Here is a 25,867-nt window from a genome sequence, read left to right on the forward strand (position 1 = left end):
CAGGGCCTGTCTGTGAGGCCACAGGGACGGGCAGGGTCTGGCACAGCTGGGATCACCTGGGGGCTCACCTGGAGCAAAGGAGGCTCAGGAGGGACCTTGTGGTTCTGCACAGCTCCTGACAGGAGGGGACAGCCAGGGAGGTCGGGCTCTGCTCCCAGGGACAGGATGAGGAAAAAGGGCTTCAGCTTGTGCCAGGGAAGGTTTGGGTTGGATCTCAGGGAAAAGTTCCTGATGGAAAGTGATCCTGGCACAGCTGCCCAGGGCAGTGGTGGAGTCCCCATCCCGGAGGGATTTAAAATCCATGTGGATGTGGTACTTGGGGACATGGCTTAAAGTGGTGGCCTTGGCACTGCTGGGGAACGGCTGGACTTGAAAACCTTAAAGCCCTTTCCTAAACCTAAGCCAGTCCCTGATTCCCTGCCGCTGGCTCGGGCCGCGCAGAGCCCCGGGCCTGGGCCAGGCCAGGCCAGCACACGGGCGCTGTCACCCGGGGCGGGGAGCGCGGGCGGTGCCTTTAAGGGGCGGTCGCGGGGCGGTGGCGGGGCCGGGGCGGCCGCGGTTCCCCCCGGCTCCCGGAACTCTGGCGGCGCCGGCCATGGTGCGGATCGTGACCGTGCAGACCAAGCCCTACGGCGACCAGAAGCCGGGCACCAGCGGGCTGCGCAAGCGGGTGACGGTGTTCCAGAGCAATGCCAACTACACTGAGAACTTCATCCAGAGCATTCTGGCCACCGTGCCGCCCGCCGAGCGCCAGGACGCCACGCTGGTGGTGGGAGGCGACGGCCGCTTCTACATGAGAGACGCCATCCAGCTCATCGTCCGCATCGCCGCCGCCAACGGGGTAAGCACCGAGCGGGAGGGACCTCTCGGTGTAAGGTCCCTGCTTACCGCGGGGGCTCCGGGCTGCGCTCCCCGCCCGCAGCGCCGGCGGAAATCGCTGGCGCTCGGCGTGTCCGCGGCGTGGAAATAACGCGGGGAGTGACAGATGGATGGGCTGGAGGGGACAGCTCGCGGGCCGGGCAGGAATACCCCCCCGGCAGCCTCTGCCTGCCCGCGGGAGAGAGCGGACATTGGCCAGGGCGGAGGTGTGGAGGCAAACGCGACTTTGCTCTAATTCTTCTTCTTCTGTGGTTGGGTTTTCCAGCTACAACACAAACGGGCTGCGAGGTGTTGGGAGGGGGCAGCGTTCCCTTCCACAGCACTGGAATGCGTCTCGCTGCTGGGGGATTCCTCCGTGGGTTAGTCCAGCCCCAGGGAATCCCAGCAGGGAATGTGATATTGATGGGGAGAGATGTGCTGAAGTCAAGTTTGCAAAGGGAGGCTTTCCCCTACGTTTACTCTTTTCTAAAGGGAAACTATCCCCTTCTCCTGGGACACCAACACCAGCAGCAAACATTCTTCCTCATGGACCACAAAGCAGAGAGGGGTTGAGGGTGCTGGTGCTTAGGATAGAATCTCCGAGTTACCTAGTTAAAATTCCCATGTACCCCAATGGCTGTAAATATCCGACTTCTTAGGAAAAAATTAATAATTTGGGATTGCTGGTTTCTTAGGGCATAAGGAAGCAAATAAGTGGTGTTGATTCTTTTTAAGCCCTGTAGAATTTGTCTTTTGTGATGTGTGGAGCTGCTCAACTCTGATTCCATAGCCCAGCATCCTGGGATGCTGCGTGCACCTCTGGAAGTGATGGGTAGAGCAGCCTTCCCTGATGGAAAAGCAGCAGGCACTGCTTTATTTATTTGTTCTGGGAGGGGGTGGGAGCTGGAATATGCAGCATCCCTGCCTGAGTGCACACACAGACAGGATCCCTGTGGATCACTGTGAATAAGCAGAGCGGGGAACTTGTTCCCTGGGATGAAGTGTTGAGTGTGTGCAGCTTTTTGGATGTTCACCCAGGGCCTGGTGGGCTGTGGCAGCATTCCAGGCACTGACCTCTCCATCATTTACACTTCAGCTCCATCCCAGCAGCAGAGGCCTGGGCTAGAGCTGTGCTGGGGGCTGATGAGGTGTCCTGGGAAGCGTGGAGGTCCGGGAATGTCCCGGGTCCTCCCCTGGACCGTGCAGTCACTCACGTAGGGGCAGAGCTGAGCTCGCTGCCAGAGCTGCAGCAGCGGCTCCCAAGGGCTGCCCTTGCCGGCAGGAATTTGTCTTGGGGCATTTCATCCGTGTGAATTCCAAGTGCTGGCGCAGAATTGGCTCCAAAGTCAGAAAATGTTCAGGAAAGGCAGGAAAAATGGGAGGTGGGGGAAGGAAACGTGTGGAAGAATATATGGGCTGATAAATGAGCTGCAGGTAAAGCCTGGCTAAGGAACCAGAGGTGCACAGGGCAGAGCCACTGCAAACTTGATTAGAGATATTTGCTAAATTTTAGCAGCTCTGGCCTAAATAAGGCAGTGCAGGAACTGCATTGCCAAACTCAAGAGTAGCAAAACTGTCTGGTCCCAAGAAACGAGGTGACTAAAAGCAGAGGGTTTCTTTAGTAAATGCAAAGCACTGGTTTTAAATAAATTTTGATGTATTTTGGAGTGCTTGAGGGATGCTTGGTTTGTAGGGTTTCTCTGTAATTGCAAATATCAGTTCCCTGGTGGTTACCACAGTGTAGTTAAGTAAGTCTCTTAAAATCCTCTTCCTTCATAGTAAATATGAAGTGACTGGAAGTTCCCTGCCCTTCAAAGAGAAGGATGGACAACTTCATTCATGATAAGAAAGTGCCCTGCAGAACAGGGACCAGCACATGGAAACTTCTTCCTGCAACTGTGAGTTTGTCCAGGTGCTGGGACTCAAACATCTCCTCATTCCAGCAGCCAGGTCTGGGGGAAACTCAGCAGTCTCATGCTGAGAAAAGCTGAGTGATACTAAGAAAACTGCTGGAAAAGTGCATTTCTGGCCCTGAGGATGAGGAGGTAGTTGATGAATGCTTTAAACTCATGTGGTGTTAAGATCTGGTTGAGTGGTGCTCTCCAGGCACAGGACAGACCTGAGGATCACAACCAATGATCTTTAGTTTTACAACATAAAAGCAAAGGATGCTAAAATTAGCTTGAATTTTGTCTCCACCTGGAATGGTTAATATGGAACTAAGTATTTATTTTTTAAGCAACTACTCAGTTTGTAGTTATGAGATTAAGGGGTGTTTATCTTATTTTCAAGTTTGCATTTCTGTAAGTAAACTGAAATTGTTTGCCATTCCCAGTTGGCATCCAGTGTAGCCTGCCAGCTTTGTTTTGGCCTGTGTTCCAGCTTTCCTTGATATTATTCCCACATGGTGAGTCTGACTCTTTAATTCCACAAATCAGATCTTCACAGGTCCTGCTGGAGCATCACTGATCAGCAGAACTGTGGCTGTGCAATAATTTCGTGTCCAAAAGGGCAGAAACTGTAAATCCAGGTGTGATGATAGAACCAGCACCAGGCTGATGCAGTGACATTGTCACCTGCTGCTCCCCAAATTCACTGTGCCCTTGGTTCCTTCCTAACTGAATACTTTTCCAAGTGCTCAAAGCTGCCACGCTCAGGCACGTTGCTGGAAAGGTGTTTGGAGTGCCAGGCTGTGCCTTGCATGTTAAATAGTGCCTGCTTTTGTTTTCTAGCTGCAGGACAAACAGGGCTTTTATGAGAAATGCTGCTCTCTCCCCCAGGAAGTTTGGGTTTCTGCCTTGGCTGCTTTAACCTTTCTCTCCCCTCAGTTACCCAGAGAAACCAAGTGCTCAAACCTGTTGCATTTATTTATCACTGCTCTCCTTTGGTAGCTCCCTTTTTCTTTGTGCTGTTCTGCCACAGCTCCCAGACCAGCTCCCCCTGAGATCTTCCCTTTGAGTAAAAGCTCCTGGGATTCAAATAATCAAAATAAAGTGCTCACAAAGAAAGTTCTTCCAAAAAGCAACCAGGGTGAGATGTGGTGATTCTGATCTTCCAGGCCAGTAGGAAAAACCTCAATTTCTGACTTTCTTATGTTACTGTTTTTCTCAGAGGCAGAAGGGGAAATTGAGACGTGATATCTAAAGTGAGGAAATAAATACCACTTGTGGATATTTCCTGGCTGCAGATGATGTGGATTTTAGAAGACAGCAGCTGCAGCAGCTCTCACAGCCTCTTTTTACACCAGCCTAGACTCTTTTGGCCTGTAAAGTTAATTGGCTCATGTCAGTTTACAGTGGAAGGTGATTAAGTGGTCAGGTTGCCCAGTTTCAGTGCCCCTTTGGAGTTTTAAACTCTGCACTCATGAAACTCCAGCTCAGAGCAAGGAGCTAAGGTGCTTTGCAGTTAATCTCAGCAAATCCAGCAGGCAGAGTTGCAATTCATCCTGCCAGGGATTTAGCTGTAATCTCCTGGGACAATGCCTGTGCATCCCCAGACACCTCAGCTGGGGCTGGGCTGGCGGGGCAGAAATGCCTTCCCCTTGCCAGGGCAAAGTTTGGGACAGGGAGCTGGGCTGGAGAGCTGCTGTCCAGGTGTTATTCCAAATTTGAGCTCACCAGGATTGAGAAATGCATCCTGTCATGACCCTGAGCTGGCCAAAATATTGATTCGTGCTTCAGAGGAGGAGTTGAAATGTATTTTAGAAATACACAGAGATAGCTTAGATATCAGTAAAAACAAAGAATTCTGAAGTAATAAAAGTGTAACATGTACATATTCATAGTACAAGCTGCAGAGTAACAAAATAAACAGCAGATGTGATGGGTAGAGGACAAACACAGTTAGCAGGATCACCCAGTTATCCAGAAAAACACCACTTTTTGGTTTTAAAATAAGTCTGGTTGAAGTGAAAATCAGGAAATAAAGCCTCACCAGGAGCACAGGTCCTGAGCTGGGGCACCAGTCCTCAGAGAGGATCTGGTCTGGGTGTGGGAGATTGCAGCAGGACTGGCTGAGGTCATTCTGTAGGGAAGAAGTTCCTCCCTGTGAGGGTGCTGAGGGCCTGGCACAGGTTTTTCATGGAAGCTGTGGCTGCACCTCCATCCCTGGAAGTGTCCAAGGCCAGGCTGGACAGAGCTTGGAGGCACCTGGGATAGTGGAAAGTGGTTTTGGGGTTCAGGTGTGGATTTCCAGGAGCACCCAGGGCCAGGGGCTCTATCTCAGCAGGCTGGGGCCAGAAATCCTGAGGAAATCCTGCTGGAATCCCTCCCTTTTCCCTGGTGCAGGGGCAGGACAGCAGAGATAAAATGCAGATTTGGGTGTGCTGTGAGGTGTGACCATCGAACGAGAGTTTCACAATCCTGGTGGCTGGTGAGTGCTTCCCTGGAAAGGAAGGTTCAGCCCCTGCCAGGGGGACAAACCTGGAGATGGGGATTCATTCCCAGCCCTGCCAGCCCCTTTTCTTTTCAGCTGTTGTAGGAACAGAACAGTCTCTTCTTTCTGGAGTGATTCATATGTGAGTGCACTTGTGCTGTTGAGGTGGTGCCAAGTATCCTTTTTTGCCCTCTGGAATCTCTACAACAACTTCCAAACTCGGATTTTAAATTAATTCTTAATAGAAACAAAGCGTTTTGCAGTGGGAGCAGCTCTCCTTGTATGACCAATAACACACTTGCAATATATTTATTTTCTGGGGGCTCCATTTGTCCTGGCATTACCAAATGTCACTCCCAGCAGTGGCTGCCTGCACCAGAGTCATCCTCGGCAGAAAGTGCCAGAATATGGCAGCTGCTCCAGGAGGGTTTTCCAGGGCTCTTGGCACCCTCTTATGGCCGATGTGCAGGGACAGCACTGGCACTGGAGCTTTCCTGAGGGCAGGAGCTAAGGGAACGGGGTTCTGCCTTAAAGAGGAGTCACAGATGAACTGTAAAGTGGTTTTACTCCGTTTGTTGCCCGGGACTTCAGGCTGAGTGTGTTCTTGACCGAGCACAGCAAAGGAGCAGAAGGAGATGCCTGTCAGCAGCTGCTTGCTGTCAGAAATTCCTGCAAAGCTGGAAAAGGGAGCTTGCAGCTAAACACAGCCCCACAGAGGGGACATTGTCTTTATCTGCCCTCTGAATGGGGACAAAGACCTGGGAGAGGAATGGGGAGGAAAGGAAAAGAGGAGGAGAGGGCACCCTGGACCTTGGAGAAGTCTAACCCAAGGGCTGTAGCAGGTTTTGGGAACAGGGAATTACTGCTCAGTTTCACCTTTCCCTAGTGGGTTCCCCCCACAGTTCTTTTTCTTGCCTGAATGCCTAGATATAAAATTGTAGCTTTGAGGAAGGCTGGGTTTGGGTCAGAGTGAGGAGCTGGGAGAGTCTGGCTCTAACCCTAGCCCTAGTCTCAGGCTTGGGAAGACTCCAGGTGAAGGAGGCTCCATCTCCCCAAAGAGATGGCACAGCTCTCTCAGGGACAGGGGATTGCTGGGGACCATGGAATTAAGGCAAGGGGGGAGCTGTGGCTCTGCAATGCTTAATCAATTTAAGTCCTCTAGAACAGTCTTGTCTTTCTACCATTAAATTCAACAGTTAATTAATAGTTTTGACTCTGTTCTTGTGTATGTGAAATGCAGGACAGTAAAAGGAGAGCTGGGTTAGGAAATATCCCTGTGTGTGCCAGGCTGGCTGTGGAGAGAGGGAGATTCCCTCAGCAGGCTCCACCTGCCGTGGGGAATAAGAGATCCAGGAAACAGGACCACAAGGAAAAGCTGTTTGTGCAAACACTGGGGCTGTTTGCTATAGGAGAGAGGGCACCCAGAGCCTGATGCCAGAGGATTTTTTAGTGAGGAGCTTCCAGGGAGAGGATTATGATCTCTTTGTTTGCTGTGCCAGCAGATTTTAGGGAAGCGCTTCCAGCTGCAAGGCTAATTAAGCACTGGCAGGGCTTACCTGGAGAAAAAGATTCCAAGACCAAGTTAGATCAGCTCCCAGGAGGAGATCTGGGTGTGGATGGTCCAGCTGTGGGGAGGGAGCAGATCACCTGAGTGGTTTGCAGTGAGCACTCACCCCAGCCAAGCCTCCCTCACTGCAGATCAAAGGACATTTCCCCAGTCCCGGCCCCAGGGCAAAGGTGCTCAGCACCCACCTTTGGTGACATTTTGCACCTCTGAGTCCTCTGGCAGCTGTGTGATCCCCATCCCCTGAGCAGTTCTGGTTAAGCAGTTACTGGTGGTTGAGTTTGTCCCAAACAGATGTTACAGGAGAGCCCTGGGAGCCAGGGAGCACTCCAAGAATGTGGCTGTCCTTGTCCCTGTGCCTTTTATGCATTATTTTATATTATTATTTTAATTAAGATTTCATTATTATTTTGTTATATTTATATTAGTTTATATAATAAACTAATATTTATATTAATTTATATAATAATAAAATTTTATTATTATATAAACTAATATTTATATTAGTTCATATAATAATAAAAATTTTTATTATATAAACCAATATTTAGTTATTATTTTATTATAAAATTATTATATAATTTTATATTATAAATTATTATATAATTTATTATTATATTATAATAATGTATTGTATAATATAGAATTATTATATCATAATGATATAATTTTAAAAATTCATTTGCTAGAATGTGCTTCACTTTATTAACATAAACATTGCATGAATGACTCTCCTCCCCTGCTTAATTGAGTTTGATTCCTCTGTCTACTCCACATGCACTGAATTTCACACAATTCCCTCCCTCCATGGGCTTTTCCCTGCCAGTAAATCCAAGCACATCCCGTGTGCAGTCACAGGAGGTGCTGGGTGTCCTGTGCCCTCCTCCTGTCACTTAATGCCACGGCATTTCCCAGGGCAGCAAGAACGCAAAGAGCTTGCTTAGGCCTTTTCCTGCCAGGTGCAATTTTGGGAGCTGGATTTTGGCTTCTGTGCCACTAGAGGGAAACCTGGGCCTTTGCATGGGAATAAAGAGAGCTGCAGGATGCTGGAGTAGTGTGGGTGGGTGAAACACAAAGCAGCTTTGCTGTGTATCCCAGGCAGCCTCACTGCTGGGGTAAAAGGTGTGTTGGGTCACACAGATTATCCAACTCCATTTCAATGTGCTGATGGATAAACCAGGATCTTGGGGATATGGTCAGTGGTGGCCTTGACAGGGTTAGCTTTATGTGGATTATCTCAGAGGGCTTTTCCAAGCTTTATGGCTCTGTGACCTTCTTTGGAAGAAAATGTATCAATTATTGCAGCAATGACAGAATCAGCACCACAGGAAAGAGGCCCTGAGCACTTTCAGACCTGTCCCAATTCAGCTGTGTGTACACATGTCCTTTCTGCTGCCTTTAATGGTGGGACAAACAGAGTCTGTTCTTTAATTGACCCAGTGAACAATTGACCCAATCTGTAAATTGTTTCCAGCAGCTCAGGCAGAGGACTCTGAGTTTTGTTAAAGGCTTGGAGGAAGGGCTGATTTTAGAATCATGGAATGGTTTGGGTGGGAAGGGACCCAAAGCCCATCCTATTCCCCCTGCCTTGGGCAGGAACACCTCCCACTATCCCAGGTTTGCTCCAAGCCCTGTCCAACCTGGCCTTGGACAATTCCAGGGATGGGAATTCCACTACCTTCCCTTCCTTCATTTCCCTTCCCCATGCTTGGGAAGATGAGACTTCACAGCAGTTTCTTGGGATCTCAGTCTCTTCTGTTTGTGTTTAGGCTGTCCCACAATGAGCAGCGTCACACAATGAGATACAGTTTTCCCAAACATTTGATAGTTTTTTGTGGTTTTCATCTGGGTGAGACTTGCTGGGGGTGCTCAGCTGAGGCTCATGAGGCTTTGCTGCCAAAGGCTGACCAGCTGTTCCTGCTGGGAATTCTCCCTGTGCTTCAGGGAGCCGTGGGAAGTCAGGTTGTCCGGGCAGGAGTCGCATGAGCGAACGGGAGGTAACAGATCTGTTCCCTTCCATTTTAAGAGTGACCTTTAACTCACCAGACTTTGCAAAATAGCTCCAGCCAGGGTCCTGCTGGAAGTTTGCCTCCAGAGCCCCAGCGTGCGGCCCTGCCCTGTGGAACCGGGAAAACGCATCCCAGCGGGGCTGGGCTGCTCCCACCTCCCTGCCCCAGGCAGATCCACAGGGATTGACACTGCTGGGCTCCATGGGATGGCTGGGAGCAGTGCCTGTAGCGACCAGGAGGTGACAGGGAAGACAGGAATCCTTTACAGTGAGGGAGAGCAGCGTGGAATTGTGCCTCCTCCCTGACATTGATCCCCCGCCGCAAGTGCGAGCACACGGCTTCGGTTACAGAAGGTGCAGGGAGCTATTTTTGGGTGCTCAACAGCTCCCCCGAACTCCTGTCTCATAGGTGGGCCATTGCTGTGTCCAGGTTGGGGGTTAATTTTGCCATATTTGACTCTTTAAATGCACCTGTGCGACGAAGGGCCATGGAAGACGCTCCCCTGCCTCTGGTGACGGTGCCAACGTCTCCCTACAGCGACCAGAAACCGGGAACCAGCGGCCTGAGGAGGAAGACCTTCTGCTTTGAGTCCAAGCTGAACTATTTGCAGAATTTTATCCAGAGTATATTTTTTTCCATAGACCTAAGGGATCGCCAAGGAGCCTCTCTGGTGGTTGGAGGTGATGGGAGGTACCTCAATAAGTCTGCAGTGGAACTGATTGTCCAAATGGCTGCTGCCAACGGGGTTGGTAATGTTAAACGGCTGAATTCCTGTGGGGTGTGGCTGAGAAATGCAGAAATCCATCAGGAATTAGGCACTGGGAGATTTAATTTCCCCAAAGGCTTTATTCAACCACTAATAGTGATGTTTTTAATGGCAGATCAGCTGGGGAGTACAGAAATTACTGGTTTTTCACTCAAAGCGTTGCAGCTGGGCAGAGAATACATGTGGAGAAAGGAAAATAAATTCTGCTGGGGTTTGTTTGTTCCTATTTTGTGCTTTGACATGCCCCAAGCTGTTGGCATCTGTGGATTTTTCAGTCTTTGCACAAGAATATAAACCCCTGATACTGTTCAGAAATGGACTAACAGGGAGAGCCACCAGAGTGGCAAAGGAGAAGAAACAACCATGTTTTGCCTTCCTCACCAGCTGTAAGTTGTGGCTGTGGGATAAATGCTTAGGGAGCCTTTGAAAATTGATATGAGAGCCAGCAAGTGGGTGACAGCCTTTATAGGGAGCTCAGTTGTGCTGGAATTCTGTGTTTTGGAAGCAGAGCAGGAGGCTTGTTTGTTTGTGGTAGATCATGGTTCATGCCATGGGCTTTTGTCTTTGTTTCCTTCTGCTTTTTAAGAAGAAAAGGCTCTGCAGAGCAAACTTTGTGCAAAGGGACCTGGATTTTAGGAATTCGTTTGACAGAAAACCTGACTAGGACAGTGTAATCAATAGTGAATGGGAAAATAGGATGAGAGAATTTTGTTCATTTATTTTTAAAATCTTGTGGGAAAAAAAAATCTTCAGGCATTGCAGATTAATGTCTTCCTTTGAAATCAGTGTATGGGCAGAGCAGAAGAGCTGGGAAATGTGCACAGAGCCAGGCTTGGAGTGTCTGACAACCAGGACAGATCTGCTGGTGAGGGGAGCTCAGGCTCATCTCCACCAGCTCAGACTTTGCTCTCCAGCACTGGGCCCAGATCTGCCTAAATGGGATTTAGGGGGTGCTTTGGGTATTTTCCATGGCTTTTTCTCCTCAGTCTGGCTGGTACCTGTCAGTGTTGTGCTCAGGGTGTGGGATTGGTGGCTTGGGCTGCATCTCCTGCACAGAAAGGGCTGCAAGGGTGGGCTGGGGACACCCTGGAGCTTCCACGGCCTGGAAAAGCTGTTCCCAGTGTTCCTGGTGGGGAGCAGGGGCTGTAGGAGGTCCCTGTGTGCATCCTCATGGGGCTTTCAGTAAAACCAGGGTGGAATTATTGCCTGGCTGGTTTGGAAGTGCTGTAACCCAAACTTGCTGCACAAAGTGGGTTTTGTTTTGAGAAATCCATGAAAGGTGTTTGTCCATCACTGCAGCCTGAGGTTTTCCTCATAAGAAATTACCCAGGCTCAAAAAGGATCATGTGTAAATTGTTCAGCACATTGTTACACTGAGCAAACTTCCCCAGTGCTTACCACAAAGATTCAGCATTGGACGGGTGGGGAATGGCAGCTGAAAACCTCTGGAAGCCAAGGAGGACCCAAATCACTGAGCAGCTCACGTGGAGACAAGTGTTTCCTCCTTTCCTTCCTTGCTGTGGGGAAAAGCTGCAGTTCAGGTGTGCAGGGAGGGCAAGGACAGGGGATTTGATGTGTTCATCCAGCTCTCCTGCAGCTGCTGCCTGCTTTGGCAGGGAAAATCCCTTATTTGCCCTTCCTCTGCAGCATTCTTGGGGCACTGATGCACAGGGGTGCTGCAGGACTGTGACCCTCAGAGGGAAACTGGGGAGCAGGAGGGGAAGTTTTGGAGAGGAGCTTCCTGGAGCTCCTGGGAATTCTCAGGGAAACTGAAGGAGCAAGGTTTGGAGGCTGGACTAAAGCACAGGACAAGAGTGTCTGAGAATGGGGGAAAAGCAAACCCTGCTTCAAATGAGACGTGGGGTGCAATAAATGAGTGATCAGTGTGTGGGCACAGCCAGGGCTCCAGTGGGAGCTGCTGTGGGCAGCTGGAGGCAGGGCCCTCGCTTTGGGTTTGTAAAGTGCTTTTTCCCATTTCTGCTGTTGTTTGCTAGAGGTGCAGCTCTGCCAGCAGCTGGGCTGTGACAGCTGGACCATGCAATAACTGATGGGCAGCGAGGCTGGGGCTTAGCACCTGGCAGTGCCAGGGGTCAGGAATCACAGCCATCCCTGCCCTTGGCTCAGCACCCACCACAGCCTGGGAATGCTGCTCTTGATTCCTGCTCCAGCTTGGGATTGAATGAAATCCCTCTTCTTTCCCCAGCCTGTTCTGGGTCTGACCCCCTCGGCTGGTGCAGAGGGGTCTGGTGTGGTTTTAAATCCTGTCACCTCATCTGGGAAGGAGTGTGTGTTCTCCCAGGGAATTCTGCTCCTCCTGGTTCATTGCCTGCATTCTGAAGGTGCTGTATTGCTCAGCACATTGCTCTGGATCCAGTCTCAGAGGTATCCCTGGATTTATGGGAAGGAGGTTGTGCTGCCCACTGCAAGGAAGAATCTGCAGCTGCTCCCGGGATGCTCAAGTTTTGTGTTCTTTTGGCTTCTCTCTGCCCCATTGTGTGTTTTGAAGGCACATTTTGAGACCACAGCCAGAGGGAATGCTGGTTTTTGTGGTGTTTAATGCCAGCCCTCCTTCAGTACATCCAAGTGCAGCATTCATGGAGGAAAATGCTCCAACAGAGCGGGGTCAGATGCACCGTGGGGAGCTTTGGCAGGAGCAGGGCTGTGCCTTACCTGTTGGCAGAGTTTGGGGTTTGGGCTGTGTGGGAAATAGTGAAGGTGAGAAGACTTTCAGAAAGCTGTGAAAGCAGGCCTCAGAAACAGAGCAGAGAACTTGGAGCTAGCTGAAGGTAGATAAGTTACAGTAGTACAGCAAGCAAGGACATGAAACGATATTTTGAGTTTTAGGCTTGGTTAAGATTGACCTTAAGACTGCAGAAAAATATGCCTAGCAAGACAGTAGAAGGTTTTAAGCTTAATATTGGAGTATTGTGGATTGTTAATAGAAAACCTAAAAACAAACATTGTGTGAAGCAGGTGTATGTGTGCTTTTAGTGATTGGCTAGAATAATTATCTGTGAGCTTTAGCAATATGCTGTTGACTAGAAAGTTTTTTAAATGCTCTGTACCAAAGAAATCTTTGGCTGCTGCTGCTGGCAGGACACTTGCTGTTGCCATCTTCCCATTGTCTCAACCATGTAATGTAATGAGGCTGATGCCTCAGTAAAGCTCAAGGAACATTCCCAGCAGTCCCATCCTGTTTGTGCCAGCCTCCAGCACTGTCTGTGCAACGGGCCAGGACTGGGCAATAAATTACATAAACTCCATGCATTTACAGAAGGCTGATAAATTTTCTTTATTATGAAACCCATTGCTTTTTTAATACCCTATTTCACTACACATGGAGACTTGATTGGTCCTTTAATTAAAAGACCACCACCATTGGTTAATTAATTGCTAAACAGATCTCCAGAACACATTCCACACGTTCTCAGTACCAGGTGCAGCAGGTTAAGAATTGTTTCTCGTTCTTTCCTCTGCTGCTCTCCCAGAGGATGCCTGGGGCAGGCTCAGTTTCTCGCTGTGGCCGAGGCTGGGCTGTCTTTCCCTGAAGCTGTGCTCTGCTCCTCCCTCAGATCGGGCGCCTGGTGATCGGGCAGCACGGGATCCTGTCCACGCCGGCCGTGTCCTGCCTCATCCGCAAGATCAAAGCCATCGGGGGCATCATCCTCACAGCCAGCCACAACCCCGGCGGGCCCAGCGGCGACTTCGGCATCAAATTCAACATTGCCAACGGAGGTCAGCCCTCTTCCTGCTGCCTCCTGCTCACTGCTGTTATTATTGATTCTTTCTGGGGTCCCTCTGTGTGACTGAGCCCTTTTCTGGCCCTGAGATGGGGGAACTGAGAGGCGTTTTAAAACTTTTATGCCATTTTCAGTCTCATGTGAAGGGTGAGACGATACAGATGATTCACGCTGTCAAAATCAGGAGCTAACTATTTCCTAATTACAATGCATTAGAAGTGTTTCTTGGCCTATCAGCTTTAGTCACACCATGCTGTAAATGCCTTAAAGGCAATCATCTAAAATTACTCTTTGTGGCTCCTACTACAATGCATCTTTCAAAGTTCTATTTCTCCAAAGTATCCAGTCTTATTTGCAAGCCACCCTTTGGAATTTGTTTCTAGTTTAATTTCTCTCTCAGCAATTCTGTCGTTTGCCATCTCCATGGCATTTCTAAGCCAGCATTTCTTGTCTCAAGGTTTGCATACAAATGGACATTATGTGAGCCTTCTGTCAGGCTTTGAGAATTCCCTGTAAATCCATTTCCCACACCACCTGAGAACCCACATTTCTGTTCACATCCCAGGAATCAGTGCCCCGAGCAGTGCTTTCCCTAATGGAGCCAGTGATGCTCTGCTCCCCTCATTCCCTGGTGTTCCTCTTCCATTCCCAGCCCAGGTCTCTGCTCTATTCCTCAAGTTCACTCCTCTTGCAGTTGGATTCTTTAGCATCTTCCCCTTGCCCGTTTCATTTTGCAGGTCCTGCTCCTGAAGCCATCACGGATAAAATTTTCCAAATCAGCAAGAAAATTGAGGAATATGCAATCTGCCCAGATCTCCAGGTGGACTTGGGCACCATTGGGAAGCAGCAGTTTGACTTGGAGAACAAATTTAAGCCATTTACAGGTAAACAAATGTTCTTCCTCTAGGCAAGGGTGAGGAATTGGGGTGTTTCTGTGGCCATTCTGACCTCTCCTTCTCATCTGTTGCATAATCCCAGTGAGGACATTGCCCCTGGCATTTATTTATTTATTGATTTTGATTGACATAATCAAAACAGAAGTAGAAACAGAAGTTTCTACTTCTGTAGCAAAACCTTGATCCATCAAACGTCCCTAAAATCAAAGGCTGTTTTTTCTGCAAGGCAAACATGTACTTGAAAACAGAAAAATGCAGTTACAGTACATTTTCTTAATTAAAAATTGCAGAGTTTAATATTTCAACTGATTTTTTTTCCATGGCTTCACGTATAAAAGTTGTCACCATGAGTGGGAAAGCTGTTACATTTCACATGTGACTTTTCTCAGTCAGCAGTGAAATATGAAAATAAATTAGAAAAAGACTTCTTAAAAGTACTGCAAGTATTTTTTTTACCATCTCCTGGTGCTTGTAATTAACAAAGTTAAAAGATGATAAAAGTTGGTATTTATCTCAGTCTCCATTTCTTTATAGTGGGATTTTTATGCTCTATTTTGTTTTTATGTTGGCTGCAAAGGTGCAACTTTTTGAACTATGAAGTTCACACTTCCCATTGACTTTGGTGGAAATTAAAGATCTGATTTTATATACATATTTTTAAATTTAAGTGAAGTGGGATTGAGCCCTCTTGAAGGAAGTCCAGGGAGCCTTAACTGGGAACAGAGTTTGATTTTCTTGGTCCACTTGTGACCTGATTAGCAGTGAGAGCCTGTAATTAAATCCCTAATTTAGCCCCATTATTCCTGTCCCTATTCTGAGATGTTCAAGGGCTCTTTGCTGAGCCCTGGCCCTTTGCTGTGAGAGCCCTCAGCACAGCAACAGGACTTGGTTATCACAATTCCAGGCTGTGAGGGTTGATCCCTGTCTCCTTCTCTTTTCCAGTGGAAATTGTGGACTCTGTGGAAGCCTATGCCAGCATGCTGAGGAACATCTTTGACTTCAGTGCCTTGAAGGAGCTGCTCTCAGGGAAGAACCAGCTCAAGATTCGCATCGATGCCATGCACGGGGGTAAAAAGGGCTGGGCCTGGGGCGCTGTGGGGTCAGGGCTCCTTGGGGATTTGTCACCTACTCCAGACAGGAATTTATATTGGAAGTTTGGGGTTTGGTTTGTAGCACACTGTTTTTTTCTTTTTGGGAGCACATTTTTTAATGTCCTGTGTTATTTTCTTTTGCCATGTGTTGTGTTTTGGGGGTTGGAATGAGCTGGTCTTTAAGGTCCTTTCCAACCTGAAGCATTCTAGGATTCTGTGAAATGTTTTATGCAATTCTGAAATGGTTTAGGCTGGGAGGGGACCTTGAAGCTCATCCAGTGCCACCTCTGCCACAGGCAGGGACACCTTCCACTGTCCCAGGCTGCCCCAAGCCCTGTCCAGCCTGGCCTCGGACACCTGCAGGGATGGGGTGGATTTTGATGTGAGCTCCTAAACCACAAAGCACCCAAAGTGACCCAAACTGAGCAGCCTGAGGTGGGTGGTGCAGAACTGCCTGAGGGCTGAGCCAGCTCTTTCCCCTCTGTTTTGCTGTGAGACAGTTGTGGGCCCTTACGTGAAGAAGATCCTGTGTGAGGAGCTGGGAGCCCCAGCAAATTCAGCTGTGAACTGCACCCCCCTGGAGGACTTTGGGGGCCACCACCCTGACCCCAACCTGACCTATGCTGCTGACCTGGTGCAGACCATGAAGACAGGAGAGTACGACTTTGGAGCTGCCTTTGATGGAGATGGGGTAAAGGAGCTGCTCAAAATTGCCCTTCTTTCCCTCTAACCAGCTCTGGGCACTGGGGAGCACCTTTTCTCTCCCTCTGTCCTCTGTAATCATGAGTGAACACTCACTGCAGTTTGCCACCACAGAAATAGTTGGATGCTGTGTAAATAATCCCAAACTGTATTTAAGTAACTTTAAACCTGTGAAAAAATCAGCAGGAAGGCGAAACGCCGTGGAGGTGCTGCTGTGTAACTTCTTCACAGCTCTGTGTTTATTTCAGAAAATCTCTGGGAGCTGCTGGGTTTATGGGCTGGGCAGAGGGAGCTGAGCTGTGCCTGTGCTGTCTCCCCCAGGACCGGAACATGATTTTGGGCAAGCACGGCTTCTTCGTCAACCCCTCCGACTCGGTGGCCGTCATCGCCGCCAACATCTTCAGCATCCCCTACTTCCAGCAGACCGGGGTGCGCGGCCTGGCCCGCAGCATGCCCACCAGCGGGGCCCTGGACAGGTAACAACCACCCCCTGCACAGGTAAAACCCCCCCTGTGGGCAGGGAACCCTGCCAGGGGATGGTGTGCCCACCAGTGGGGCCCTGGACAGGTAACAAGGGGCCCTGGACAGGTAACAACCACCCCCTGGACAGGGAACAAGGGGCCCTGGACAGGTAACAACCACCCCCTGTTGGCAGGGAGCCCTGCCAGGGCATGGTGTGCCCACCAGTGGGGCCCTGGACAGGTAACAAGGGGCCCTGGACAGGTAACAACCACCCCCTGTTGGCAGGGAGCCCTGCCAGGGCACAGCCAGCGGGGCCCTGCACAGGTAACAACCCCCTCTGGGCAGGCACAGGAGCCCTACCAGGGCATGGTGTGCCCACCAGTGGGGCCCTGGACAGGTAAAACCCCCCTGTTGGCAGAGAGCCCTCCCAGGGCATGGTGTGCCCACCAGCGGGGCCCTGGACAGGTAACAAGGGGCTCTGGACAGGTAACAAGGGGCCCTGACAGGTAAAACCTCCCCTGTTGGCAGAGAGCCCTCCCAGGGCATGGTGTGCCCACCAGTGGGGCCCTGGACAGGTAACAACCACTCCCTGTGGGCAGGCACAGGGCAGGGAGCCCTGCCAGAGCATGCTGTGCCCCTTTCCTGGCGTTTCACCCTGACCTGTCCCACGTGTGTTTGTGCAGTGAGGAGTGCAGCAGTGCCAGGGCAGCAGTGAGGGTTGATGGGTTAAACCCTGCCTGGGGACATGGCACAGCTGGCCTGAGCTCTTGGCTCTTTGTCTTCCCTACAGATAAGCCCAAATAAATGACTCTGCCAACCCTTCTCTTCCTTAGATTTGATAGTGATGGTTTCTTGGTGAAATGCTTTGAGATCTGCAATCTAAAATTGCTTTGAAGAGCTGTGTGTTTGTGTCTGTTCTGTAAATGCACGTCCCACCCATCTCCCAGGGGTGAAATAGAGGGATTGGACCAAAGCAGTGGCATCCCCTGCCTTCAGGGGCACCCCAGCAGAGCTGCTGATCCCATTTCCCCTGGGAGCACTGATGTAACTTGGCCTTCTTACCTTGGCAGGGTGGCCCAGGCCACAAAGATTGCATTGTATGAGACTCCAACGGGCTGGAAGTTCTTTGGAAACTTGATGGATGCAAACAAACTGTCTCTGTGTGGAGAGGAAAGCTTTGGGACTGGTAAGTCAGCATTCCCAATATCACCCATGATGGTGGTGTTCCTCCTCTTAGCTGTTTATTCTTTAGAGCTTGGGATTTCTCTTTCATCTGCAGTTGTTAATGCTTGTAAAATATTGAAATATAAAAAAGGTTTGGAGGAATTAGTGTGGAGATGAACACAATGCTGAAGGTTTGGAGGAATTAGTGTGGAGATGAACACAATGCTGAAGGTTTGGAGGAATTAGTGTGGAGATGAACACAATGCTGAAGGTTTGGAGGAATTAGTGTGGAGATGAACACAATGCTGAAGGTTTGGAGGAATTAGTGTGGAGATGAACACAATGCTGAAGGTTTGGTGAGGTAGGAGCTCCTTCTCCTCCAGTCCTCCAGGAAGGCACGTGGGGATGGAGGTTTGGGGGCCCCCTTTAGTAGCCTGGTCACTGAGTCTGTGGGGAGTAAATGCAATGCTAAATGTATTTTTCAACTCTTGGTGGCCAGGAAAACCTTCTCAATGTTTTCATTTCTGGAAAGAAATACGGTTTGGAGCACAGAGTTTTATTAGGGAAGGTTTCAGGTCACTATTAAATCTCTGAGCTTAATAGGGCCCTCATTTTCCTGTTCTGAAAACAAGGTATGATTTATAAAGTTGAAATTAACACTTGCCTTTGAACAGTCTAAGTGAGTTATTGAGTTACTGAGAAACAAAGTGAACATCACAAGGAATTTCCTGGGGGTGTGCAGGGGAGTGGATGGCAGCAGGGTTTGCTCCAGGTCAGAGCAGGGTGCTCAGGACAGTCAGGATTCCCAGGAGGCCTCTGCATGCCCTGAGCTCTCCCTGGCATCTCCCCTGTGGCTTTGTGTCCTGCCTGTGGAAATGGGACTTTCCCTGAATCCCCACCTGATTCCTGCACAAAGGCTGAGTGAGTTTTATCTGAACTCTCCCTGAGATGTTGTTTTTCCTGTTCTCTAAGCTTTTCTGGTGGGATAGGCAAGGCACAAGATCCTGAGGGAATTTCTCACTCAAACCTTATGTGTTTTCATACTACCACCCCAGAAAAACCTTTTAGCTTGTGTGGGTGCCTTAAACCCCCAGATTCCTGGAGTGAAGTGCTTTGAATGAATGTGGAGCTGGGATGCCCAGCTTGACAGGAAAGGATTACCCCAGCTTTCCTGGGGCTGAGGAAATGGGATCACAGCTCTGGGGACAGCAGGTTGCTGTGGGCTGAGCAGTCTCCAGGGGCAATATTTTTGCAGTCAGATAAGACTCTGATATGCGGAGCTGGGATCTGGCTGTGGGTTGGAAGAAAAGGTGAATTTCAGAGAACCTGGTATCTCTGCAAGGAAATCTTGAAGTAAATAATGAGTAAGGAAAGATTCTGGAGTTTTGCCCTGAGTGGTTTCAGGTTGTGCTGAGTTTATATCCTGGACCTTGGCTAATGAGAGGGCACTGGTGCATCAGGAGATAAAATAAAACCTGGAGCTGCTGATGGGAGGTGATCTCAAATGAGCAGCTCCCCAAAACTGTTTCCACCTTTGTATGAGCAACAAACTCAGTTTCTCTCCATCCCTAAGGGACTGCCTCACAAATCAAAGTGATTCCAGTCTGAGAGAGGTTTGGGATTTTGGCCAGGCAGCAGCACATCCAGGTGGTGGGAGCTGAAGCAGTTTGGGGGAACAGATTGGGAAAGGGCCCAGGAGAGTTTAACTCCCCTAAAATGCAAAAGGGTTTTCCCATGTGGCAAATGCACTTGGGAAGGAAAAAAGAGTGAAAAGGGGTGAGGAGGGCTGGTTGATAGGAAGTTAATGAGGAGTTGTTTGGAGCTGGACTGAATGGGAGTGTTGAAAGGGAGAGAGGTGAAAGAGCAGCCCACAGACCCAGTAAAAATTGAAACAAACTGTGAGGCAGTGGGACTGGAGTGCAGCAGCAATTAGAGTAATGTGACATGACAGGATTCCTGCTTGCTTCCCGGGGTATTTGATTCCAGCAATAAGTTGATACATCACATGGGACTGGTGTTTATTTAGCATTCCTCTCCATCACCTCTGCCCAGCTCTCTCCACCCTCAGGGACTGTGGGGATAATTTATGGCCACATCCACAACAGTGGGATTTGTGCAAAGCACCACGGAACCCCTGCCCTGCCCCCAGCCCTTTCCCAGAGGATTCCCACTCTGGCACTCCTCCAGAGGATGGCATGGCAGCTCTGGAGTGCTCCTGGCATTTCTTTAATACCTGTTTGGAGGTTTTCCAGAGTGGGAAGGAAAAAACTCTGCATCTGTGGGGCACAGGGTGGAACTGGCTTGCCAGAGGCACGAGTGTGGGCTGGGTGTGCTCTGGGCCATCTGATCCCATTTCATTTGGGGGCTGTGTAAGGTCCAGCACCTCTCAGGTTTCCCAAGGCATCAGCGCTGTGTGATCCCACTGTGCTTCCAGGGCAAGGCTGGGCTGGCTCTGGCTGCTTCCTGCTCTCCTTGCAGTGCCAGCTTTGGGGGAATCCATGAGAGACAACAGGCACAAACTGAGGCAGGAAATTCCACCTGAACGCGAGGAAGAACTTCCTTCCTGTGTGGGACAGATTGCCCAGAGAGGTGTGGAGTCTCCCTCACTGGAAACATCAAAAATCTGGATGCAATCCTGGGCTCAGGGATGGCCCTGCTTGAGCAGGGAGGTTGGACCAGATGCCCCACAGGTCCCTTCCAAGCTGATCCACTCTGTGAATCCTCCTTTAGCCAAGAGAGGGCCTTTTCCAGCCCCTCTGAGAGCAGGCTGGAGGCTCTCCTGGTCTCTGCAGGTGGATGGAGCCTCTCCTTGCCCTGCTGCTGCCAGTGTCGTGGCTGCTGCTCCTCTGCCTGTTCTGGGGTGATTTTGGAGTTGTTGGGGTTTGGTTCCTCAGGAGGGCTGATGTTCCCCTTGGTGCTGGGCCAGGAGATGATCCCAGGGTGCTCCTTGGCAGACAGGACACAACAGCTGCTGAGGAGTTGTTGTTCTCCTTGTTGATGCTCTCCCTCCCAAGCTGCTCCTTTGCATTTGCCTTTTGTTTTTTATTTGATGCCTTTTTTACTGTGCATTCCCTGTTACTTCCTTGGGACCAGAGTTAAGGATGTGTGAACAATGAGTGTGTGTGTGTTAAAAGATGCTGAGTGTTTTATTTGGGCCGGAGCTGGAGCAGATGAGATCCTGACCCATTTAAATGACCCAGCAGGGCTGGAGCTCTGGAAATGCTGTGCAGGGGGATGGGGAGAGGAGATGAGGTGGGGCTGTGGTGTGAGGAGTGGGAATTGGGAATTGTGTCTGTGCTGTGGCTCCCCCCAGGCTCTGACCACATCCGAGAGAAGGACGGGCTGTGGGCAGTGCTGGCCTGGCTCTCCATCCTGGCCGCCCGCAAGCAGAGCGTGGAGGACATCATGAAGGACCACTGGCAGAAGTATGGCAGGAACTTCTTCACCAGGTGGGGAAAGTGCTCCTGACACCTCCCATTCCCTGTCCTGTGGCAGAGCAGAGTGCCTGTGTCACCATCAGGCTGTTCCTGTGTCATTCCACTCCCCAAACACTTGGCATTCACCATAGGCCTTTATGGTGTCCAGCTTTACTGTTACTCCAGATGTAAATCTGCTACTGAAGTCTGGACATTTTATACTTGCAAAGCACCTTTTTTCCTTTTAATTGAGATTTTTTCCTCCAAGAGTCATTTTTGCCATGGGATCAATATTCTTGAGACCCCACATCACAAGTTAATTTGTGATATCTTCAGTGACAGCAACATCTCACAGAATGGATGCCCGGCCTCGTGGCTGTTATTTACCTGGTTGAGTTCCTGTCCAGCCCCTAAATACTCAAATTGAAGCTGCAGTAGACATGAAAGATGGCAAGGGAAGAAATGAGAACCAGCCTGCACACAAGCAGAGGTGGGAACACTGTGAAAGCATTAGGCAGAAATCTTTCAGCTTGGAAGATCCACATGAAAATTCTATCTCAAATTGCCAAGTGAAAGAACTTGCCTTTCCTTTGTTTTTTTTTATTTTCTTTTCCCCCCCCCAACTCACCAAAAAGCCAGCACACATCTGAGGCATGGAAACCTGGGGGGAAATGCCAAAGTCTAGGATAAAGAGGCAGCCTTTTAGCACTCGAGGTATGTGTGCAGAGCAGACTGAGCACAGGCCTGGGCAGCTCAGGCGGCAAACAGAGCGGCACAAATCCCACTGGCAGTGGGAATGCGGACTCTGGGATCCTGGAGTGGGCTCCAGCCACTCTCTGCTGCCTCTCAGCCTGGGCAGGGACATCAAAGCTGGCACTGGATGTTTTCCTGCTGCAGTCACAGCTGCAGTTGCTGGGGGGATGCACTGAGGGTGTTCACAGTAACCATGAGGGAGCTGGTTCGGTGCTGTGGGCACAACTGCAGGAAATTCTTGGCAGTCAGTTGGATCTTGGCCCTGGCCTCGGTCTGTGATACTCAGTGTGAGACAGCACTTTGTGCTTTCATCTCCTGGCACCAAATGCCTGTGATATGCTGTGCTGCATCCCAAGGATCTGTGTGGACGTGGTGTAGTGCTGCATGCCGATCCTCCTCTCTTTTCATAGAATCCCACACTGGGCTGGGTTGGGAGGGACCTTAAACCCCATCCAGTGCCATGGCAGGGACACCTTCCACTATCCCAGGTTGCTCCAAGCCCAGTCCAGCCTGGCCTTTGACACTGCCAGGGATCCAGGCACAGCTGCTCTGGACAATGTGTTCTGGTGCTTGGATGTGCCTTTTCTGCCTGGATGGGAGCAGAGAACACCCCCAGAGCTCGAGAAGGGCATCCCAAACCATCCCAACTCATTGCATGTTCCCTCCCTAATCCCTGTGTGTGGTGCTGGCTGCAGGTACGACTACGAGGAGGTGGATGCAGATGCTGCCAACAAAATGATGAAGGATTTGGAGGCGGTGATGTTCGACCGCTCCTTCGTGGGGAAGCAGCTGTCGAGCGGGGACAAAGTGTACACGGTGGAGAAAGCTGACAACTTCGAGTACAACGACCCCGTGGATGGCAGCGTCTCCAGGAACCAGGTGGGCACAGCCTGGCCTGAACTGGGACTGTTTTCTCCATGTCCTCTTTCCATCTAGAGCAATGCTGGGAATGCTGTGTCTGGCAGGCGGGCCCTGGCTCTTGTTTCAGGTTCTGCAGTGGGGGTTAGGATGGGCATTAAATCCCTCTGGGAGTGGGGAGAGGGGAACACAGGAGCTTTCTGTGGGTCCCTGAAGAGGGAGGATGGTGCAGGTCAGGCACAGCCACGCTGGGTGATGCTTGTGAAGGCTGACCTAGAACAGAGACTAGGCAGAGTTAAAGAATAAAGCAGGGATTTATTAAAAGGATAAATGGATACACCGGCCGCTCCGGGCCTGCTGTCATCACATAGAGCCAGCCTGTGCTGCAGTGGCACTGGGGCAGGCAGCCCAGCCCCTTCCCCTGGCAAATTGTCACTAAAAGAGGAATATTGATTTTATCCCTGTATTTAAGAACACTGTTTTGCTGCTAGGATAGTCAATAAACCCCAAGAGCCCAGCCAGGAATACACCCAAAATGAACCAAAATGGTCCCAGAATGCATGAGTGCTCCTGGGGTCTGTCACTTTGATCAGTTCTGCTCCATTTGCATCTTGGAGTTCATTGTCCAATTCCAGCTTTAGGTTATGAAGCCCCATCCTTGTTTTTATCTCTTGATTCTGCTGTTGTTTATGCTCCCGGGCCTGAGATTTGGGTCATTTGTCCTTGGTGCCCAGCTGGAGCAGGAATTGTTTTGTCTCCCTGCTCTGTGCACAGAGCTCAGCATCCCCTGATGTGAGCCCAGCCCCACACACTAAAGCAGCACAGAATCTGAAATATATAAAAGCTAAATCTGAGGCACCATGGGGATCATGGGACACCCCTTGGGTACCCATGGTCCCAGAGCTGAGAGCTTCCCTCCCTCGCAGGGTCTGAGGCTCATCTTCTCCGACGGCTCCCGCATCATCTTCCGGCTGAGCGGCACCGGCAGCGCGGGGGCCACCGTGCGCCTCTACATCGACAGCTATGAGAAGGATGCTCAGAAAATCAACCAAGACCCACAGGTGGGTGCTGCACCTCACTCCCTCCTGCCACTGCTGCCTGCCAGAGCTCAGCCCTTTCTTAGCCCTGTTTTGCTTGGAGCTGTGTGGAGGTGACAGGAATTTCGGGAGACACAGGTTTGTATCTTTCGTGCCAGTATAAATAGGATTATTTTAAAAAACTCAGTGTGGAGTAAGTATTCTGGGGAATCCCTCACAGCTGCCTCTGCCACAACACGGTTTTCCTGTCTGTGTTACTCCTGTGCCTGCTTTAAAAAAATCAGTGGGATCACAGGAAGCAGCTGTACCTAAGGTGAGACTGCCCTGTTCTACACTGAATTCAGTAAATGTTTTGCAGCATCATTTACAAATGCTGCTGAGCTCTTGTAGGCACTGGAGGAAAAGGATCCTCCTCTTGTATTTAGGTTTATCCTGGATATCAGGAAAGGGTTTTTCACCCATAAGATGGATGGGTGGTTGGCTCCCCAGGGAATGGGCACAGCCCCAAGGCTGCCAGAGCCCCAGGAGCGTTTGGACAACACTCCCAGGGACAGGGTGGGATTGTTGGGGTGTCTGTGCAGGGCCAGCAGTTGGACTCCATGATCCTTGGGGATCCTTCCAACTCAGGATATTCTCTGATTCTGTATTCCCCAGCAAACACTCTGTGGGCTCTTTGTGCCTAACTTACTGTGCCATAATTGACAAAAAGACTGAAAATCCCCCATTCTGAGGTGGGAGGGAACTCAGGATTTACCTGTCCTGTGCTGATGTGGAGTTTGGGATACAGCACAGGGAGGGGATGGCAGCAGCACCACCGGGGATTGGGATTGTCTCTGGGCACTGCATCCCTGTCCCAGAGCTGGGATTGTGAGCCCAAAGCAGCCTCTGGTCAGGAGAGCTGAGCTTTGGCTGTCCCAGCCCGGCCTGGGTGCTGAGGGATGCAGTGTGGGAAGGCTGCACGTGCAGCTCTGCAGTTCTGAGGCCTCTCTTTCCTCCCTGCAGGTGATGCTGGCACCTCTCATTTCCATTGCACTGAAACTTTCGCAGCTCCACGAGCGGACCGGCCGCTCGGGGCCCACCGTCATCACATAGAGCTGCAGTGAGCACTGGGCAGGCAGCCCAGCCCCTCCCCTGGCAAATTGTCACTAAAAGAGGAATATTGATTTGATCCCTGTATTTAAGAACACTGTTTTGCTGCTAAGGATAGCCAATAAACCCCAGCCCTCAGCACCCCTTGTCCCCTTTGCTGCCTCTCTTTGTCCCCAGCACTGCTGGAGGTTGGGTGTGCTGCTCCTTACACAACTTTTGGGGCAGCATGTGGGCTCCTGGCTTTTCCTTAAACAAAAGGCTCTAGAAATAACAGAGACACTGAATTCTTCAGTAATTCATGCACTTTTCTTAGTGTCTTGGAAACTTTCCTGGGAAAGGAGCACAAATACTTTATCCCAGTTTGGATGAGCTTGTTTGGTTGAATGGGGACAGTAAGAGCCTTGGAATAATCAGATTTGCAGGCATTAATGTGCAATATCTTATCCAAGGGCACAGAGAGGGTCACTTTGGAGACAGCTGTAGCTTGGTTTGATGTTAGGGCTGTGCAGCTGCACCTTCCTGCCCTTTTCCTGGAAGTACTCACATTAGTGGGATGAGTTCAGGTCCTGTCCCCTCTTGGTTTGCTTGCCTTTGTCACCCAAATCCTGCAATCCCTGTGTCCCATCTCACCTTCTGCCCAGGGCTGAAACTTAGGCTGGTCCCTGGACAGGCCTGGGGGAGCAGCTCTATTACCCAGGACTGTGGAACATCCCATCCTCATCCCAACCTGCCAGCACCGCTTCCAAGGGAGTCTGGATGTGCTGACAAAAGGCTTCTTATCTCACCTGTGCACAGGTGAGGGGTCACTGACATCTCTCTGGGGGAGCTGCTCTGCTGTGGGGTGGATAAAAAAAACTCAAAAACCAGGTGCAAATAAATCTAAAAGCCAAGGTAGGACCCAGGAAAGGCCTGAGGCTGGGAGAACTGTGTTTTCCACACCATGCTGCCCAGTCCTTGGCAGGATTGTTTCAGAGGTTTCCCTGGCTGGCTGCAGAGCACTAAACCAGGAGGCTGGGATTAGTGGGGGAAAACAATTTGGCTGCTCTAATTTGCCTTTCAAGCATTGTGTGAACAAGTGACCCCGGAGT

General features: G+C 50.2%; 1 protein-coding gene across 2 annotated transcripts; it reads left to right on the forward strand.

The window, feature by feature from the left end:
• Positions 1–548: 548 nt before the first annotated feature.
• PGM1 (phosphoglucomutase 1) lies at positions 549–24,920 on the forward strand. Of its 2 annotated transcripts, none has more exons than XM_036387830.2 (11): positions 549–841; positions 13,144–13,306; positions 14,049–14,195; positions 15,150–15,275; positions 15,799–15,989; positions 16,322–16,476; positions 17,533–17,648; positions 20,940–21,075; positions 22,491–22,674; positions 23,580–23,714; positions 24,693–24,920. In XM_036387830.2, the coding sequence occupies exons 1-11, from the start codon at positions 596–598 to the stop codon at positions 24,780–24,782; spliced, it is 1,689 nt and encodes a 562-aa protein (XP_036243723.1). In that variant the 5' UTR covers positions 549–595; the 3' UTR covers positions 24,783–24,920. The 2 variants fall into 2 exon arrangements, with proteins under 2 accessions (XP_036243723.1, XP_036243721.1); XM_036387828.2 differs by lacking the exon at positions 549–841 and adding an exon at positions 9,201–9,550.
• The last annotated feature ends 947 nt before the right edge of the window (positions 24,921–25,867 follow it).

The sequence above is a fragment of the Molothrus ater genome, chromosome 9 (genome assembly GCF_012460135.2).
Source record: "Molothrus ater isolate BHLD 08-10-18 breed brown headed cowbird chromosome 9, BPBGC_Mater_1.1, whole genome shotgun sequence".
In the NCBI taxonomy this organism is placed as follows: domain Eukaryota; kingdom Metazoa; phylum Chordata; class Aves; order Passeriformes; family Icteridae; genus Molothrus; species Molothrus ater.